General features: G+C 43.3%; 1 protein-coding gene across 2 annotated transcripts in view; it reads right to left on the bottom strand.

The window, feature by feature from the left end:
* Nucleotides 1-1152: 1152 nt before the first annotated feature.
* The window catches only part of PPME1 (protein phosphatase methylesterase 1), a 43529-nt gene continuing 24860 nt past the window's right edge, over nt 1153-19821 (bottom strand). For both annotated transcript variants that reach the window (XM_050930740.1, XM_050930749.1), the window contains 11 exons: nt 16185-16242; nt 15469-15520; nt 11725-11879; nt 10892-10982; nt 10362-10427; nt 9455-9590; nt 8437-8566; nt 7740-7784; nt 6436-6500; nt 5326-5393; nt 1153-3732 (listed from right to left, as the gene is read on the bottom strand). In XM_050930740.1, the coding sequence (XP_050786697.1) occupies nt 3714-3732; nt 5326-5393; nt 6436-6500; nt 7740-7784; nt 8437-8566; nt 9455-9590; nt 10362-10427; nt 10892-10982; nt 11725-11879; nt 15469-15520; nt 16185-16242 (885 nt within the window). In that variant the 3' untranslated portion in view covers nt 1153-3713. The remainder of the gene's footprint in view (nt 3733-5325; nt 5394-6435; nt 6501-7739; nt 7785-8436; nt 8567-9454; nt 9591-10361; nt 10428-10891; nt 10983-11724; nt 11880-15468; nt 15521-16184; nt 16243-19821) is intronic.

Raw genomic sequence — 19821 nt, 5'->3', positions numbered from 1 at the left:
AGTGGTGACAAAGTTACTAACACTGGCTCCGTTGGCCAATTGAGTAGGATTTGTGCTCCCACCCCGGAGCTATACTTATTCCCCTGCTGGTGTATTCTGATCAACACGACTAGCTTCAGGGATTCTATGCCTCATTCTAATGACAGCTCGCAACACTGCCACATCCTTAATGTACCACTGTAGAGTTGGGATTTTTACTGGGGGGGGGGGGAGTTATTACTCAAAATAGTGCTTCCATTTACAATGGATGGACAAAATATTTAGTTGGCTTGGGTCTAATCTCCAGCCCACTGCCGTTTTGAAAGTGTGTTTGACAAGGCCAGGTAGAGAGGAAAAGGCAAAGAGAGAAGCCTTAAAAGAAAAGCCAGCTCCAGACAGCAGCCCAAGTCAGCAAGCGGGTTAATGTAAAGAGACAGCTCTTTGATTTTCAGCTGTGCACACTCCTCTAGACAAGTGTTTCCAAACACTGGACTAGTGTAACTGCCATTAAGATACAAGTCTGTGTAAATGAGCAGCATGCAGCTTTATTCTCAGGAACAAGGCAGGGCTGCACATTCCTGTAATACCAGACAGGTTTGGGTTTTTAAAAACAAAACCAGACCAAATGTTTTGGTGATCTTCAAGTCACGCAGTCTCCTATATTTGGTTCAGATAACACTGGGCCTTTAGCAAGACTGCTGCTGCATTAAGTTTGATTTTAAAAACCCCACCCGTAAACAAACCAGACTCCCAAATAAACAAATTGTATCTTGTGTTAGCTAAGAGATGAGATTTTCCAGGGTTAAAGGCTCCATTGATCCTTAATCTAATGCAACCTGAACAGAGGCAAGAGACAGCTCTAAATAGTTAAGGATGCAATACAGAAATGGTACCCTTTTCATTAACGTCCCCTTCCTCCCCCGTATGTTTGCCATTTATATAGGGTCATTAAAAATGTCTAAGAAAATGCTGCAGGTGTGTTAGACTCACAAAGGCTGATGCCGTCCAACCAAGTGGTCAGTGTAACACCCCTACACATAAGCAATTCCTCCCCCGCCCTTTGAATCTGCTTTCCGCAAACCTAAAGCTAGTTGGATCCCCACAAAGAACATCCATGCTCTGCTACAAGTCAGGACTTGGAGAGCTTGGCATAAAAATATAGCCACACCAGAAGAGGTTGTGAAATATTTATTTTTCATAAAACAAGGTCATAACTGCCAAGGTGTAACAACCAAAAAACATTTCCAGGGAGCCAATGGCACAGTGCATGGAAATGTAGCCCCTCACCATCCTTGTGATGTGATAGCAAAGGCTGAAACAGAAGGTATTTTACTCTTTGTGGGGCTATCTAATAAACCACTTCCCTTCTCTAGAAAGGGAGAGGACAGCACGAAAGGTTAACATGGGGAGTTATCTAATGTAGTAACTCACAAGAGATTTAAGCACATGACAGAATTTGACTCCAAGGAGACTATTCACATGCTTGAAATTAAACACACGGTTAAGTAGCTTGCTGAATGAGGGCCTTGGTTAAGGCTGCATACCACTGCTTCGGTTCCTGCCCCTACAAACAGTTTGAGAACCAGAAAAGAGTCAAGAACCTTGCAAGATTGCAAGATGTGCAGTGGGGGAAAGGGAGTTTTTTTGCTATGTTTTCCAGTTATAAACTGACTTTTCAATTATTGGAAACCATGAAACTAATTAGCAGACAAACTGGAAGAGACTTAGTCCTGGGTCCTTACTGGTCAGTGAGCAGAATCACATGGTGAAGCAATGCCAGGTTGTGACTGATAGAGAGGGCTAGACAAGGAGCCAAAAATTGCTTATTTAGCACCTCAGCATCAGTTGCCTAAGTGGCACATGGACGCAGAACTCACCTGGAATTGCAAATTCTCGTTTCTAATCTAGTGGTTTCAGACTCTGGTGGCTGGGGGGAGGACAGAATACGCAGCCAGGCCACAGCTGAAGAGTCCAGCACTGAGGGCTTGTCTACACTACCGCGCAGGGTCGCTCTAAGATCCACAACTTCAGCTACGTGAATAGCATACCTGAAGTCGACGTACTTTGACATGTCTTTGCTGCAGTAAGTCGACAGCTGACGCTCTCCCATCGACTCCGCTTCCACGTCTCGGTCTCGTGGAGTACCGAATCGACGGGAGAGCGCTCAGCGGTCGATTTATCGCATCTAGACTAGACGCGATAAATCAACCCCCGCTGGACTGATGGCTGCCCACTGATCTGGGCAGGTAGTATAGACAAGCCCTTCGTGTGTGAGAATGAGACAGAAGAGAACAGTACTTCTCCCTCAGGGTAAACGTTATGTGTGACTGGGCTCTACCTGCTGTTTGTGCCATTTTCCCCTCCTCCCCTACCAGCACAGCACAAACATCAAGGATTTACTAGGGCTATCATAGGATATGCCCACAGCCATTACATCTCCAAGACCAGGCGAGTAACAGAGCTATGCTTCAACTAGCAGAGTCACTTCATCACTCAGCATGAAAGGGTTAAGGAATTAAGCCGCAATTTTATTAGTTCAAGAACATCAAGATATCATTGCAAACAGCTCCATGCGCAAGTGTTCTATTGCTCTCGTGGGGGATTTCATAGGAGGTGAGAAGGATCTAACAAATTATCCAGGGCTGTCCTGTGCCTTGAAGAAACACTCTCTCTCAGAGCTACTGCATGAATAAAGGCCTGTAGCTGATCAGTGCTAAATATCAAATACGGAACAGTGGACTCCCCCACAATGCACTGAGCAGGGCCTCACACACGCATGGCAAGCAACTGCTTGGGCCAGGGTCAGACTCTTGGTGGGATTTTCCTCCATGTCTCTCTCTCTCCCTACTGCTAGCTCGCTCAGCATCCCATCCACTGCCTGGTCTGTCTAGTTTCCTCCTAAAAACCACTGCCCGAGGTGCCAATCGACACTCACTTGTGTGCGGGAACAAGAGGTGTAGAACCTCCACAAGCAGAGAACGGCCATCGGCCTGTTTGTGACAGATCATGATGTTACTGATGATATTGTGGCTTCCCCAGGCTACTGAGTGCCTGCCATAGAGTGGGGCTGAGGCTATTCTCCAGAGAGACTCCGGGAGTGAACTTGTCAAGGAAGCGGCAGGACCCCACAAAGGAGCTCATGGTCCCATTTTCCCAGTCCCACCCCTAGTGGAACTAGAAGGGAAGGCAGTTCATAGCACAGTTGGTTCTCTCCCCCACAATTCAGAGGCCCTAAAGTTATACGGCCGGCCCTGGTGAGATGAAAAACTTCCAAAGAAACCAGTTCCTCACATGCTTAAAAAAAAAAAAAAAAAAAAAAAAATTGTTGAGGGACATTTCCCATATAGTTCCACGAAGAAATCCTGACGTCTTCAGATTTGCTGCAATGCCCTTCGGGGAATCCGATCTGCCCAAAGCCCCTTAGTGGCTGTGTTCAACAAAGCCTGAGGATTTATGGAGATATGAGAGATGTTCTACAACTCGGGGTTTCAGGTTGTCTTTCCTTGCAGCAGTGGGGAGGAGCCCGTGTCCAAGAGACCGACGAGCTTCGCAAAGACTCAGATATGAGCTGCCTTCCGGCAAGGAAATGCCTAGAAACCAGCTCTATGGGACTGATCTCATGCCAATTCCTTGTCGTTGCTGAACTGGATAGATGAGAAGGATATGGATACATCACAGTGGCCTCTGGTGCAGTTTATTTACAATGGAACTCAGTGCTGGAGAACATCAGGATATTAACAACCAGGAAACACACTGGCAGGGAGAGAAGCAGCATTGTTTATTTAAATCTCAATGATCCTCTGTAGAATTCAAATCCACACCACCCAAGGTAACTCACTAATGCTAATAAAGCTGAAACTCAAAGGATCTATAATGTGGGTTAAGTCTTCATGTGCAATGTCCCAGTTAGGTGCATGCAGGTAGAACAGCAATGTAGATACACAGCTCTTGCTATTACTCCTGCTCTCTATAGCTTAAAGCAGCAGATTGCAGTAGGTATAACAAACTGCCCATCCCTCAGGTACACCTCGTTCGAAGCTGCTGTCAAGTACAACCATGATAGCAGCAGCAGCAAGCCAATGCCTTATAATCCTCACAGCAATAACTTAACAAAGCCTGCTACAGACTCAGACGCAGCATAATGTTGCCCTGACGACTTCTCCTGCTTCCATTGCTTACAGCACACCCACACCCTGTATCCTTTCCTCAGGTTTCAGATTCATATTGTTAACAGTACTACGTTCCTCCCACCTTTCTCCCTGAAGAGCACGGGATGAGTTCACTCACTCATCGACATCACTTCCCCTGAAGATACGGTCACTTCAAGGGTGAAACATGATAACTTTTTTGGCCTAGTAACTCTGAACCAAAATTTTTCTTCAATTAAATCTTCAGGAGGAATTTTGGGACAGTGGAATAACTGCTCATGACACATGGGTTAACCCACCTTTTCTAACAGATCTGTAAAGATGGGTGGTCAGGACAACACTGTTTCACACCTCATCTGACAGATGTACCTCCAGCAGCTCAATGCCCCCTACCAACAGGTCAGTATCCCCTGTTGTAAATATGATTAGGAGACCCTGGCAGTCAACATGCAGCAGCCTGCACAGTTCATTCCATTTACCTTTAGTGTTTCTTCTACATTATCTAGGCTCATCAACCACACTGCCAAGAGAGGAGCTTTGGCTCCTGAAATTCATTATGATGGAAGACTACATTAGACTATTGCGGGTGACACAGCCGTGAGATTTGAGAAGCAAAGTATGCAGCTTTAAGCTTTAAATGTATGTTCTTGCAAATGTTCCTTGGCAGAGGAAACATGCTGGAAAATGCGTTTTTCCATGACAGAGATCCAGATTATAAGAACAGCCATAGCGATGTTTAGAAATTGGAAGACATTCTCCACCACCTTAGGACCCAAGAATGACCTACGTAAACTATTTACAGTGACTGGGTCTGTTTAAAAAAAAATTCAGTGCAATTGCTAGTTTTGCCTCATCAGGGATAAGGATTTCCACCATAAGGAAAGAAATCAGCTAGGTCTTCTCCCTCAAAGTCTGAGTGGTTTATTATTACAATCAGTAGGTTTGAATAGGAGAAGTTTAGAGACAGTGAAATCTTTACACACTGAACATGAAATACAATACTGCGTGTGATCTAGACTGCATACTTACATGCTGCTTTTAATGTTACATTAAAGCTCCAAGCTGATCCTTACTTCCCTTTCCACCCAACCACTTGTTATACTCATCTCTCCCCACCCTGGACACACACAAGGAATGCAAGACTTCCCGTGGGGGTCAGGAAGAGAATCATGCAGCCCTAGCACCCAGAGATCCTTACCACTGAAATCCACCAATTGGTTCTGTAAACCGGTGACGGATCAAGAAAGTTGCAACAGCTTCAGCTACCTGAAGGGAAGTGATGGGGGGAAGGAATCAGAGTTTAAGAGGACATAGTCACCTTGAAGTCTGGTCAGTTTCAAAATTTAAAATAGTTCAATATACTACATCTTCCTCCCACTATTTTAAAACAGTCCCCCCCTCCCCCAAACCTCTGTGTGAAATTTCTCACAGTGAAAACGACCATACATAAAGTGCACACTTAAAAAAAAAACAACCCACCAAAAAACCAAACACCACAAAAATGTTTTTCGCCATCTTCTTCAGTTACAGTAATTCTTAGGTTAAAAAAAAAAAAAAAAAGAGAATTGTGATTTAAGTTGGTGTCCCTTAACGATTAACTCAGGGCAACAAATTACTTATATCATGCTTTACAAATAACTTTTCTTCCAAACATTGCACCGTGATAGGTAAAAATATCCCCATTTTACAAGGGCGTAAACTGAGGCACTGAGCAGTTAAGTGACTCAAAGCCACACAGTCAATAGTAGAGCTGAGATAAGAACTCAGAAGCTCATTTCCAGACGTGCTCAGTCCACAGTACCATTTCTCTTACTGGCACACTAGCATAAGCGAGTCACTGTTTGTCAGTACATAAACTGCTGCAGATAATGGTTATATGAAGTTTTCTAAATTTTAACTACTCAGCTTGAATACGACATTATCCCTCCAGGAAAGCAGCCACCTGCACTAAAGGCTGGAGGGGGGAGGGAAAAGCTGAGGTAACCTAAGAGAAGTTAAGGATGGAAAATCCCATGCCATGAGTCAGTTATACGCCACCCCTGGCCCCCCGACGCAGTTAAAACTGTAACGTAGGTGGGACCTGCCTCCTCACAAGCAGGCTAAAGTCTTGGCCAGTCCTGGCTCTCAAGCCAACTTCAGGGATATGATTTAATCCCATCAGCTCTATCAGTAACCAGGTCCCCTTATAGGTATGATACACGTAAGCCCTATGAGGAGGTTTGCCCTCAATTTCGTATTGGCAATGACCCATTTTGCATCTAACTCGTAAAAAGACTGCTACCAAAGCTCGCCCCGCTTTGCGGTTCACCTTGTCTGGAGCATCTTCGTGGACTGCATGGCCACACTGAGGGAGGACTTGCATCTGGAACTTTCCTGCAGACCAAACAGTGCAGCTGCTTTTAGAGTGAACATATCCCTGCCTGGCAATGACTCGGGCATGAGTTACATGCGACTGCAGAAGCCAACTCACTATAAAGACTAAGGGCAGGGACTGAACTTGTTAAGGTGCAGAAATATTCTGCGCTTTTATGGACATTTCTACTAGAGATCTCAAACTCTTTACAAGTTACCCTCACTGTCGTATCTAGCTGATGAGGACTCGGGAAGCTACATTTGACACCAGATGTCAAACAGCAGCATATGTAGAACACAAAACTTCTGCAGGAGGCAAGAACTTGCCTTCTTTCTTGTGCAGGAGCTCTGAATTAACTAAAACCATGTTCATTCACTATCTTCCTAATCCCCGATTCCCCGAGAGCTTTGTATTAAATGCCATCCCATCTTCCTGACATGAATGTAGCTGTCAGACCTACCACAGCAGGACCTTTATCCAACCATCCATTTTCTCTTCCAATATCCGATTTCCAAAGAAATCGGTGATGGGGACCGGACAGAGAAAGGTGCTAATGTAACATTATTAGAGGTTGTTGTAGCTGTGTCGGTCCCAGGACATTATACAGATAAAGGATGAGAGAATCTCTTTTATTGGACCAACTTCTGTTGGAGAGACACAAGCCTTTGTGCTTACACAGAACTCTTCTTCAGGTCATAAGCTCGAAAGTTTGTCTCTCTCACCAACACAAGCTGGTCCAGTACAAGATATTACCTCCCCTGCTACATGTCTCAAGCATTATTAGAAGTCTGCCTGCAACGAGAGAGAGAGAGAGAGAGAGAGAGAGATATTGTTTCAGGAGGCACCAGGTGGTGCAACTAGGCACAACGGGATGGAATTAAAAGAAAACAGACTGAAAATCAGGAAAAGCTTCCTAATGGCAAGACTGAAAATCGCTGAATGATCCCCACGAGACATGACAAAGCCCCATCACTTGAATATTTAATACCAGTCTGAACAAAAGCACTACCACAGCCCTGCATTAGCACCAGGGTGACTGGCAAGATCTAATAACTCTTTCTGCTTCCATTAGAGAGAATCATAGACAAGGGATCATACTGTTACTCTGGGGATTAACTACATTCTTTAATATTTGTTTGTCTCAATATAGATTGCCCTGGGTAGGACCATTTCAGCCTTCTTCTCCAGCTCTCTTTCACTCTCTGCAATATAAACTATCCCCTGAAAGAGCATTATAGCTAGCAGTATTAAATATTTACCTTGCATCTGTCCAATTGTTAGATCTTTATCCAGCCTGTCAACACCTGGAATAAAGCAAACAGATGAGTTAGGGAGAGAGTGTCTAGTCAGGTCCTGCTAAGACTTTGCAAGAGATGTTTGGTGTGAAAAATGGAATAGAAACAGCATCTCAACACCTACTAGGCTGTTTCCCTCCTGCAAATCAGGAGGATACAGTGACAGGAGAGGATCACTGCCAAGAACTTGAAAGAACATTCATGCATCCATCCTCCTAGACATCTTTAAATGGCACTATGGGAGATTCAGTGTTCCCTATCACAGGGGACTGGAGGGTGATAGGGATTGGTCTTGGACTACTGATCCTTTCACCTTCAGGTCACGAGTTCAAATCCAGCCCAGAGCTGCAGTAACTAAGTGATTGCCCTGTGGGTTGGCTTGGGTCTCAGTCCTACAATTGAAACACCTGTCAGACAGCTGAGACAATGTCACAATATACATATCTAATCCCACAATTCCCATGTGCATGTTGCAGAGGAGGAAATGGAGGCAGAGAGACTAACTGACTTTCCCAGTCTCTCAAAGTACATAGAAGGGCCAGGACAGAAGCCAGACCTATTATGCCCAGACCACTATCTTACCTTCCCTCCTCTAAAATACAGGCTGAATGTTATCAAAGTGAATGACCGCTCTAACTAGGGAGAAAAAGGAAACACCTACCTGCTAAAAGCAGCAGCTTTGGAGTAGAACAACTGAGGAAGAGGTTAGATAAGCCCCTGAACCACCCATCCCAGTACTTTTCTGTTTTCGACAGTTCGATTCGCCATGTATACAGATGTTCCTTCTTTGTCTACAAGGGGACAAAGAGCTCAGCGTTAGTAGTCAACTGAAACAATGAGTTTGGAATAAACTCAGCGAAGCGAGACTTGGAAGATAAAGTAAATGCACAGAGTCAAATGCTGACGTGACTCTAATGTCAGTTTGTCCCCCATACATGGCCCTAACTAGGCATCCTTGCTTGACAGACTGGATTATCTGCTCAATCCTAACCGTGCTCGCTCCATGTCACAGTAAATTAATGGATCTGCACATGCTATACCTGATGTGCTGAGCAAGAGACACTTTCAATTTCCAGGACTGTCAATCTGCCATCTTTCACTGGAACTAAAAATTCACACACAAAAACACCTGGATCTGTCCTTCAGCGAAGCCTGGGCAAGATACAGTTTTGCAGCATCATGCACTAATAGCTTTACTTGTGGGACTACGACTGTTAGGTCACATGGTCTATATCACCCAGCAGAAACTGATGAGCCTTTATAATGTGATGAAATAGAGTCAGGACCCAGCACACAGCAAATTACTGGGCAATACAGTAGTTCTCTTCTAGATCATGTACAATGGCCAAGTTCATGAACATCTAGAAACGCTTTCAAGTGGTAACTCACGATGCAGCCAGCAGTCTGAGACCGAGGCCTAAACTCAGGCCTGGGCTAAGCAATGAGGTCACAGGAGTAACTCCTGTTTACACTAAGGCCCTGAATGAGAGTTGCACAATTGCTCACTACTCCTTCTTTGGAGAACTTTTACATGCTGTCTCATAGGCACCTAGCTCCACGGAAGCATCTCCTTTGCTGGCTGCACGGTTGCCTTCTTGCTCCCTGGAGATCTCCAGATACCCTAGAGATGGCGACTAGTGAAGACATTAGTTCCAGCAGAACACAGTGAAACTCCCCACCTCTGTATCATCTTCTTTCTTCCTTTTGTTAAGAGATTCTCTTCCTTCATAGTCTTCTTCCTCTTCCTCCTCCTCCTCCTCAATAATCCCTTCCACTATAGCTTTAGGGACCTCAGGACTAGCAGCATCTTCACACCTGGTAAAATAGGACTGGAAATTGATTCCTTTTCCTTTGTGAAAAGGAACATCTTAATGATTCTAGGAGAGACCGCCTGCATCTAAAGGATAGAATTGGCTCTCAGACTCTACCACATCAAGGAGAAAGAAAGGAAGAGTCCAGGTCAAACGAGCAAAATTAGTTTTTTTATGACAATACTGAAATATAAACAATAGAAATACCTGATGCTGCTGGCAAGCATCATGGTGTTGTACAGGATTACAATGCAATAGACAGATTACTTTCATTACCACTCAGCTCCACCACCTTTGGAGTGCAATGGAGAGCTATTTAATAATGCACAGCAGCAGGAGCACAGCAAGTGAAAAATACTATATTCAGCTGAATTGGCAGGAGGAATTTAGAGGCCAAATTTCTGAAGGGGCATCCAGCTAGTCTACTGGTGTGAGCACATCTTGAATGGGCCATTGCACACCTATTATTTTGCACTCTCACTTGCATGTGCAAATGGTTTTTGCAAAGGAAATTTTTTTTTATCCCTGGTGGGTAATTACTTTCTACCCCAGTGAAATTTGGACTGACATTCCTAACCCTAGGAACATGGATGGCTGTATATTGTTTAGTACTACTCTCCTCACCCACTGGGGTCAGCCTTGGCAGGTGAGTAAAAGGAGGAGCGGATATCTGCTAGAAGATTGATTTGATTTTTTCTTTTAAGCTCGCTTATGCTCGGTTACCAATTTGGGATCTTAAAACATTTAAGAAAAAGTCTTAGAAAACAAAACCTACTGTTTGACTTGGCCAACCATAGAAACTCTGGCCGATTCAAGATTTCTTATCTGTCCACTTTTTACACTAGAAAAAAAAAAGGGGAAAGGGGGGAATCAAAATGGTTAAACATCAAGGGTCAACTGGGTACATTAATTAGTTTCATTCAATATTTAACAGGTCCGGTAATAATAGGAGCACTCCGAAGTTCACCCCTGCGAGCACTCACCTTGAATACAGAGATGTAGCATACAAACACTGGAGTTCCCAGCATGCTATGATTATCGAGATGTTTATATGGCTCTCACATCACTGTGATAGGAGCGTCTCAGAAACATTAATGACTATCTTCACAATGCCCTTGCAGGGCAGTGGAGTATAATGCCGACTCTGCAGATGCGGGAATTGCATTGGTAGTCAGGAATAGAACTTGAGTCTCTGGCGCTCCAACCCAATGCCTTAACCACCAGACCACCCTTCCTCCAAGATCAATCACAGAATTAACAATACAAGGAAGACAGTTTTGAAGAGAACACAAACTTGCCCATTACCTCCACTCAATTGCATTCTCAATTGACTTGAATGTTTTGGGACGACTCCGTAAGAAATTCTGCATGCTGTTCAGTGCATCCATGGCTGTGCCTAAAAACAAAATGTTTTGACTTAAACAAACCCAACATCTGACAACATCCTTCCCAACGGTTCTCAAAGATCTTGATATATAACAGTGAACTGTGTGAGGGGGAGAACTGAGGCAAATTTCAGGATTTAAGATAAGTTGATTAATAGAGTTATAGTCGTGAACGATACACAGCTGCTCCAAACCAGCTTTCACACAGTTTTTCCAAAAACCGGTTTCCAGGTCAGCAAATTTGTAAGTTCTTTGCTTCCCTCATCCACATTGTTAACAATCTTACAGGTTTTCCATCGTTACAATAAATCTATCCACAAAACCTCCATTAGCTGTAATAGTATCAGGGCTTGTATAGTTTTGTATGCTGCTGCCATTAGAGGGTTAACATGTCATATTTGAACAGGTCTGATATTTTAGGCAGCAGACAGCAGCGGTGATACTATACGGTTCTGTAAGACACTCCCCACCGATCGTGGTCTTGGTTATAAGAATGGGTGTCGCACTGCAATCATGATAAACAAAATCAAATGGAACAGTCCAGCTAGGAAAACCAAAACAAAAGCCCAAGGTTAAGTTTACTATACTATACTATAGCTGGCATATCCATCAGAGAGAAGAGAAACCTTCATACAGTTAACACAATTGAGAAAGACCTCCGAGGCCCAACAAAGTTAATAGGGGAGGAGAGAGGAAGAATATGACATTAAACAAAACAAAACAAAACAAAACAAAAAACAACCCACCACTTACCTTCCACGACATCAATCATGCAAAGACCCAATAAACTGGGTACCAAATTGGATGCTGCTGTGTGCACTGCAATGGCCCCACCCATACTGTGCCCAATCAGCATGATTGGAGGTGGGAGGTCCCCGTACATAGCTTCAACCACGTTTCCAACATCTCTGGCAAATGAAGAAAGACAGAAGGTTGGCATCCTTCCCCAATGCGTTTCTGAAGCAGATTTGTAAAAACGCATTGGCAGGGGAATGGAAAAATTCAATATGCAAAATGTTCTCTGAACCCTCTGCTTTTATTTCCTACTCTTCCCTAATACTGAGTTTCTTTGCACACTTGCCTTTTAAGTTAGATCATCTGCCCCAATGGTAATAGATATGGAAGTCCATTCTCTTATCAGTGGCCAGGGATTCAGGAAAGCCCTCAAAGCACATGCTTAACATCAAACAAGTGCTTTCCTGAATCAGGGATATAAGAATGTCATCCCCATTTCCTTTAACAGGAAATCCGTCTAAAGTGGGAGACTAGACCACCCTGCCCCAGGTCTGTGGAGCACAAAAGGAACTATAGGTCAGGTGAGAGAACTAATCAATTCTCCTGCAGGACAGAATAAACTGGGGTCAGGAGACATCAAGGAGGGAGGAATAGCTCAGTGGTTTGAGCATTGGCCTCCTAAACCCAGGGTTGTAAATTCAGTCCTTGAGGGGGACCACTTAGGGATCTGGGGCAAAAATCAGTACTTGGTCCTGCTAGTGAAGGCAGGGGCCTGGACTCGATAACTTTTCAAGGTCCCTTCCAGTTGTAGGAAATAAATAATAATTGGAAATAAAGCTATTATTATTACTGCGTTCTCAACCCTAATCAATGAGAAACTAAACAAACCCCAGCCACCAGGATTGCAAGAGGCTGGGCAAGTAGAACAGAAGCAAAATGTTCTCTCTCTCTGGAAGAGAAGCTCTTTGGGGAAGGGACATTATGGACTGGTATGAAGACAAAGCACCAAGCATATTGTTATATTCAAGTTCTTAGAACACACTTGGCACTGCAGTACCTCAGCACCTTTTCAAAAGAGGATAGTAAGTAGTTTAAGGGACACAACTTAAAAAAAAATAAAAATTATATTTTATATATATACACACACACACAGGCTTTCTTGGCTGTAACAATTTACCATACGCGTTGGAAATGAGTGATGGGATGATGATTACCTGTTCTGTTCATTCCCTTTGGAGCACCTGGGGAAAGGCAGGATACTGGGCTAGAGAGACCTTTGGTCTGACCTGGTACAGCTGTTCTTATGTGTTGGAAACACAAAGAGCATTATGCCTAGTGCATGACAGTCACACAGCAAGTCTGACTAGCTTTTTTTCCTCTGTCTGAGCTGAGAGACTAGAAAAACAGGCACACACATAGCATCGGTGGTGAAGAATAATTTAAAAGGTATTAACAGGTAAGAAAATTAAATATCTGATTTTTTTTAAACTGTTTCCTTTGAAAATGCAGGAGGATTTACGAATTTGACAAGTTAGTGACAGTTTAGTGCTCCAGTTTAAAGACAAACTGGAAACAGCTTTAGAATCTATCATTAGGAGGGCAGGAAGGTTTACAATGAAAGGCTGCCTATTTGTTTGGTCCCATATTAGCGCTGCTCCAGATCTGTAAAATGATCATTGCATATGGCAGCTCCTCAGGACACCCACATGCACATTAGGAGCTGACGGGATGTGAGAAGCAGCAATCAGGTGCACAATAAGCCAAAATCTATTTCACAGATGGCCTCCCTGGAACAAACCAAGCAGGTCTGTTAGTATGAAGGACTTTGTAACCTTCAGGAGAATCTCTCTGCACTAAATGTGGGTATTATATAGTATTTTTAGTGGCAGGTAATTGCTTCCCTCACAGCTTGTCACAAAAGAAGGGTTTGCACTCAGAAGCAGGTCACTGCAATTTGAATAAGCAGCTCTCACCATGCCTGAAAGTCTCATTCTATGCAGGACGCATTTTCTCAGCATAGTGGTTCCAAACCGGGCAAGAGTCACACTCAACCTTCCCCCAAGGGTGAAGGACCGGTATGGAAAAGGAATCTTTCAAGGGAAAGAAAACTGACCCACATCAGGATGGATAAGTAGTGTTATTTGAAATACAGGCTGAAATAATAATGGAAAGGGGTTTTCCCCACATTTAAGCCAGACACAGTGCACCCAGATACTACCGTGAGTAGAGTAATACAAGAACCAGACCCTGAGCTAGTGTAAATCACTGTGGCTTCAGTGCAGATGCACCAATTTACTCCAGCTTTGGATCCGACCCTAAAATGTGTGTATTGTGACCTCTTCCAGGAACAATGAATAAAGGAAAATATAAATAACTTTTGGGCATAGGTGTTTGTGGGTAAAAAACCCCACTTCTTCAGATGCATGGAGTTCTCCTCCATGCTTCTGAAGAAGTGGGGATTTTATAATCCAGGAAAGCTTATGCCCAAATAAATCTGTTAGCCTTTAAGGTTCCACCGGACTCACCATTGTTTTTGTGGATACAGACTAACACGGCTACCCCTCTGATAAATAACTCTCTCCCTGACAAAATTGGTAAGCTTTTGAGCAGAGAAGGCGAGTGGAAGTTGAGAAGACAGGGTTGGAGGCAAGAGAGAAGATCAGGAGAAGCAAGGGTAGAATGAAGGAAGTCTAGATGCCTGCTGTTCTTTTCTCAGAGGCATTTCAAAGCAAAGGAATGACTCCACAGGAAGGTCAAGGCTGGGGGCTTAGAACTGACAGTCATGGGAAAGGGAAGCACAGGCTGATGTGCAGTGGAGAAGGCAGAGCTGGGGATGGAGACAGTCACAGGGGAGTAAGGTTTGTGTGGGAGGTGCTGGGCAAGTGGAGAAATCACACTTTCGCTTCCATCTTTACAAACATCCAATACTAAGAAATACTGCAAATTCCACATTCAGGATGAAAAAAAATTACATCCCCCCCCCCCAAAATCATGACATTCCAGAAGATCAGTGCATTCCAGCATTGTTAAAACTGTCACAGTGCATAATCTGTACCTTGATAGGACAGTAACAAAGAGCTCTCCAAAGTTGGCATTTAACAGAGGAAAAAAAGTAAAGAATATCATACTACATATGAACAAAGTGGCTGAGCGAACACTGCACTAAAAACTCAAATTCAGCAATTAGCTTTGATGTTACATTTTTTTTAAATGGAAAGAGTTGGAGAATTTTTTTTAAAAAGTGAGTTAAAACACTGCTCAATTGCAGATGAGTTTTAACTGAACGAGTTCTTTAAAAAAAAAGAACAAAAACAAACAAACAACCCCAAACCTAAAAGGAGGAGAAAAATTCTGATGTGGATCCATAGCATTACCAACTTTAAATATTCATACCTTTTAAATCACAAAGGAGAATTTCCTCACCAGCATTACCTTTCAGGGAGAGCTACAGAACAAGTCTGGTCTGAAATATCTAGCATCAACTGCTGGAGTTATGATTTCAACTTGCAGCTAACCTGACGTTGCTCAAACTTTCCAAAAAGGAAGGAAAGTTATGAGCAACTAAGAGAAGGATGAATTAGAATGAAAAGTGGAACTCAGCTTAAGTTCTAGTGTCCCCTTACATGACTGGCATGTATGATGTCTTCATAGAAGGAAAACTGAAGATGGGTAAAAAGTTGATAAGAATGAAAGAACAAAGAATTGAAAAGATAAGGATTTGGGAAAGTCTGAAATGGCTGAAGAGAATGTAAACTTCCATACTTTGACATAGTTTCTGCAGACAGATCTTCAGGATTCCTAACTTTTGTTTCACCTGTGAAGCAAAAAAACAAATCAAATCAAATTGAAGACAATATTAAAGCAGATTAAAAATCTTCAGAATCCTCAGGCGTTAAATAAGAGCAACTATGAGCCCAGATATAATAGTTGTTCTGTATATATTTACTCAATAATCATAACTGTGTTTCCATCACCTCTCAGTCATCTTGGATAATTAAAACAATAAGATTAATAAAAATGCTTGGTACTTTATTATTACACTGTAGTTCAGAGGTGGGAAACTATGCCCAAGTAAAGGTCATATATGGCAATTTAAGACTGACGATCATTCCTAGGTTCCTACGAAGCAGGCTGCCTACACAGTCATCCTTTACCTGGTAGTTGAGCTCACCAAGACTACTGATCCCAGTCCGTATGGGGAAATTAAGTTGGAGCAGAATATTCAGGCATGTGGAATCTTCGCTTCTATATAAACAGCAGCCACTAGCTTTATTGTGGAATTACATGGGCTACATTCTTTTCATCCCCACCTTAACTATCAAGTAGCAACATTTTGACTATTTCATAGGTATTTCTAGAAACTCAGTTTTTTGATGGAGTAATTCAGTTAAATCTAATTTAAATGCAAATGTAAAAAAAAAAATAAATAAATAGAAATGTACCAGAACATGAATTTAATTTTAAGTCTAATTACTTACCATGACTTCTGAGATCTAAAGCCACAGTCCTACACTGAATCCTGTTAATGATCGCAGACTGCAAGAGGGGACAAAGATATACAGCTTGAGAACTGCCACACCTCATTTAAGAAAGGGGCTCACAATATTAAATGAATCATTACAACAGATGCAAAAGCCAGGATGGCGTGTCTAAAAGAAACATCTGTCAGTGACACTGCTGAAGCAAGACTGGACATGGGGCACAGAGTAGCCATGAAGTCAGAGTTGAAGCAAGAATATTTAGTATGTGATCTTTAATTAGTAAATAAAAAAGCACCATCCCTTTCACCAGTCAATTGATTACAGGATATTTGCCCCTTACCCCACTACATTCCATAACTCAGACAAATGAGAAATCAAATTTCTTAGGAGAAAAGTTTCAATCTCTACACCACCTCTAAAAACTGAAATGCAGCAATACCATTATATACACTGAAGTGATGCTTCCCCTTCCAAACCCCCACATGTTCCAAAATTAGCACTGCCTCCACAGTAGGCAAGAAGATATAGCAGCTGCTTTACAGCAAAGACTCAATTTGCTCTAAAAGAATGGAATTTTAAAGTAACACTGAAATATACCAAATTGAGCGTTCTTGTCCTCTGGGTTATTAACAAAACGATGATGCTTCTTAAGTAACACCAGACTGCAATAAGATCACGCCTCATTATTTGTTCCTGCCATCTAAATTTACATAAGTTATTTCATGAACCATGGTGATTAAGTAGCATTCTGTGCTGAATAAAAGGCTTCAAAAATAGGATTCCGTGTTGGGAACTCAATCACTGAAATCATGTCCCAGTGGTAGAGGTGAAATCTGCTGAAAGGCTCTTAACAGAAGGAAGAGCAAGAGAGCACCATCTACGTGATAGGCACAGACTGAGACCTGGTCTACACTACGCGTATAAACCAATTTTAGCAGCATTAAACCGATTTAACGCTGCACCCGTCCACACAACAAAGGCCCTTTATATCGATATTAAGGGCTCTTTAAACCAGTTTCTATACTCCTCCCCGACGAGAGGAGTAGCGCTGAAATCGGTATTACCATATCGGATTAGGGTTAGTGTGGCCGCAAATCGACAGTACTGGCCTCCGGGCGGTATCCCACAGTGCACCATTGTGACCACTCTGGACAGCAATCTGAACTCGGATGCAGTGGCCAGGTAGACAGGAAAAGCCCCGCAAACTTTTGAATTTCATTTCCTGTTTGCCCAGCACGGAGCTCTGATCAGCACGGGTGGCGATGCAGTCCTAAATCCAAAAAGAGCTCCAGCATGGACCGTGCGGGAGATACAGGATCTGATCGCTGTATGGGGAGACAAATCTGCTCTATCAGAGCTCCGTTACAGAAGACGAAATGCCAAAGCATTTGAAAAAAATCTCCAGGCTATGATACAGAGTCCACAGCACAGTGCTACGTGACAAACGTAATGGAAAGCCAAAGTGTCAAATGGATGCTCAGGGAGGGAGAGAGGGGGTACTGAGGACTCCAGCTATCCCACACTCCCCAGCAGTCTCCGAAAAGTATTTGCATTCTTGGCTGAGCTCCCAATGCCTGTAGGGTCAAATACATTGTCCGGGGTGGTTCAGGTATAGCTCGTTAATTTACCCCCCTCCCGCCCCCATGAAAGAAAAGGGAAAAAAATCATTTCTTGACTTTTTTTCAATGTCACCCTACGTCTACTGCATGCTGCTGGTAGACGCGATGCTGCGGCAGTGAACAGCAGTATCCTCTCCCCTCCCCTCCCCGGTGGCAGACGGTACAATATGACTGCTATACGTCATCATCATCAGCCCGTGAGTGCTCCTGGCTGGCCTCAAGTGAGGTCGGCCGGGGGCACCTGGGTAAAAATAGGAACGACTGCTGGTCATTCCCAGTAGAGCGGCTGGTAACCGTCTTCATCATAGCAACTGGAGGCTGAGCTCCATCAGCCCCCTCCCTTTCATGTGTAAAGAAAAGATTCTGTATTGCCTGGACTATCATAGCAGCTGGAGGCTGCCTCCCCCTCATTTTATCTCACTAACAAGTCAGTGTTTCTTATTCCTGCATTCTTTATTATCTCATCACACAAATAGGAGGACACTGCAACGGTAGTCCAGGAGGGTTGGGGGAGCAGGGAAGCAACGGGTGGGGTTGTTGCAGGGGCAACCCCCGTGAAAGGCATGTAGCTCATCATTTCTGTGGGATCTGACATGGAGCGGCTGTGCTCTCTGGTACACTTGCCCCATATTCTAGGCAGGACTGACTATTTTTAGATACCATAAAGGAGGGATTGACTCGGGGAGTCATTCCAATTTTTGTCTTTGCGCCCCCGGCCGACCTCAGCCAGGGGCACCCATGACAGCAGCAAACGGTACAGAACGACTGATAACCGTCAGCTCATCACCAATTTACAATGGCATGGCAGACGGTACAGAACAACTGATAACCGTCTCTGCTATCTTGCAAAAGCAAATGAATGCTGCTATGTAGCACTGCAGTACCACGTCTGTTAGCAAAATCCAGTAGACATACGGTGACAGTAAAAAAAAGCTGAACGGGCTCCATGGTTACCGTGCTATGGCGTCTGCCAGGACAATCCAGGGAAAAAGGGCACAAAATGATTGTCTGTCGTTGCTTTCACGGAGGAAGGAATGAGTGACGACATTTACCCAGAATCACCCATGACACTGTTTTTGCACCATCATGCATTGGGGTCTCAACCCAGAATTCCAATGGGCAGGGGAGACTGCGGGAACTATGGGATAGCTACAGGATAGCTACCCACAGTGCAACACTCCAGAAATCAACGCTAGCGTTGGACCATGGACGCACACCACCTAATTAAATGTGCTTAGTGTGGCCGCGTGCACTCGACTTTATACAATCTGTTTTACAAAACCGGTTTATGTAAAATCGGAATAATCCCATAGTGTAGACATACCCTGACAGTTGCACCGACCCGATGTTTCAGAACTTACTATACGCAAGCCCAGGGAAAATACAATGCTGGACCAAGGGACTAAAGACAGTATCGCCTACCCACTAGGGCTAGAAATGGATGCTTTATACCATTTCTGTCATTGATGTAAAGCATTCATTTCTGGCCCAGTCTGTCATGAGATATTTGCCATTAAAACTACCTCCTTCTGATTACTACATTTTGTCTTCTTTGCCCAATTCTAAAATAACTGTGGCAGCCACAATCTTGAGAACAACAATTACAGCCAGAAACAGACTTTAGACCATTTAAAATCAACTTGGAACCCCAGTTTGTCAACGGTAAAAAAATTAAGCATTAATTTAACCAGCAGTTTGCTAAAAATCACAATGTAAGATGGTAATCTGAATGATGTGATAGTAAGGGACGTTCTCTCATGACCTTGACTTACCAGAACAGAACTGCTTTGGTGAGACAAGAACAAATCCATCCATGACCATTACATTTACCAATAAGTTGTTAGACCAATGAGCAAAGAGAGAAAGATAGGAAGGTAGATTCTGCTTGTAACAATTTTGTTTCCAGTCTTTACCCACACAAAAATTTTTAAATATTTTTCCATCCCGAACATTTAATATATGAATGACTAGAGCAAACTTTCATTAAAAAAAATATACCCAGGGAACAAGCTGAT

This window comes from Gopherus flavomarginatus, chromosome 1, assembly GCF_025201925.1.
Source record: "Gopherus flavomarginatus isolate rGopFla2 chromosome 1, rGopFla2.mat.asm, whole genome shotgun sequence".
Taxonomy (NCBI): Eukaryota; Metazoa; Chordata; order Testudines; family Testudinidae; genus Gopherus; species Gopherus flavomarginatus.
The sequence above is the reverse complement of the archived record's forward strand: the minus strand, read 5'-3'. Positions and strand labels throughout refer to the sequence as shown.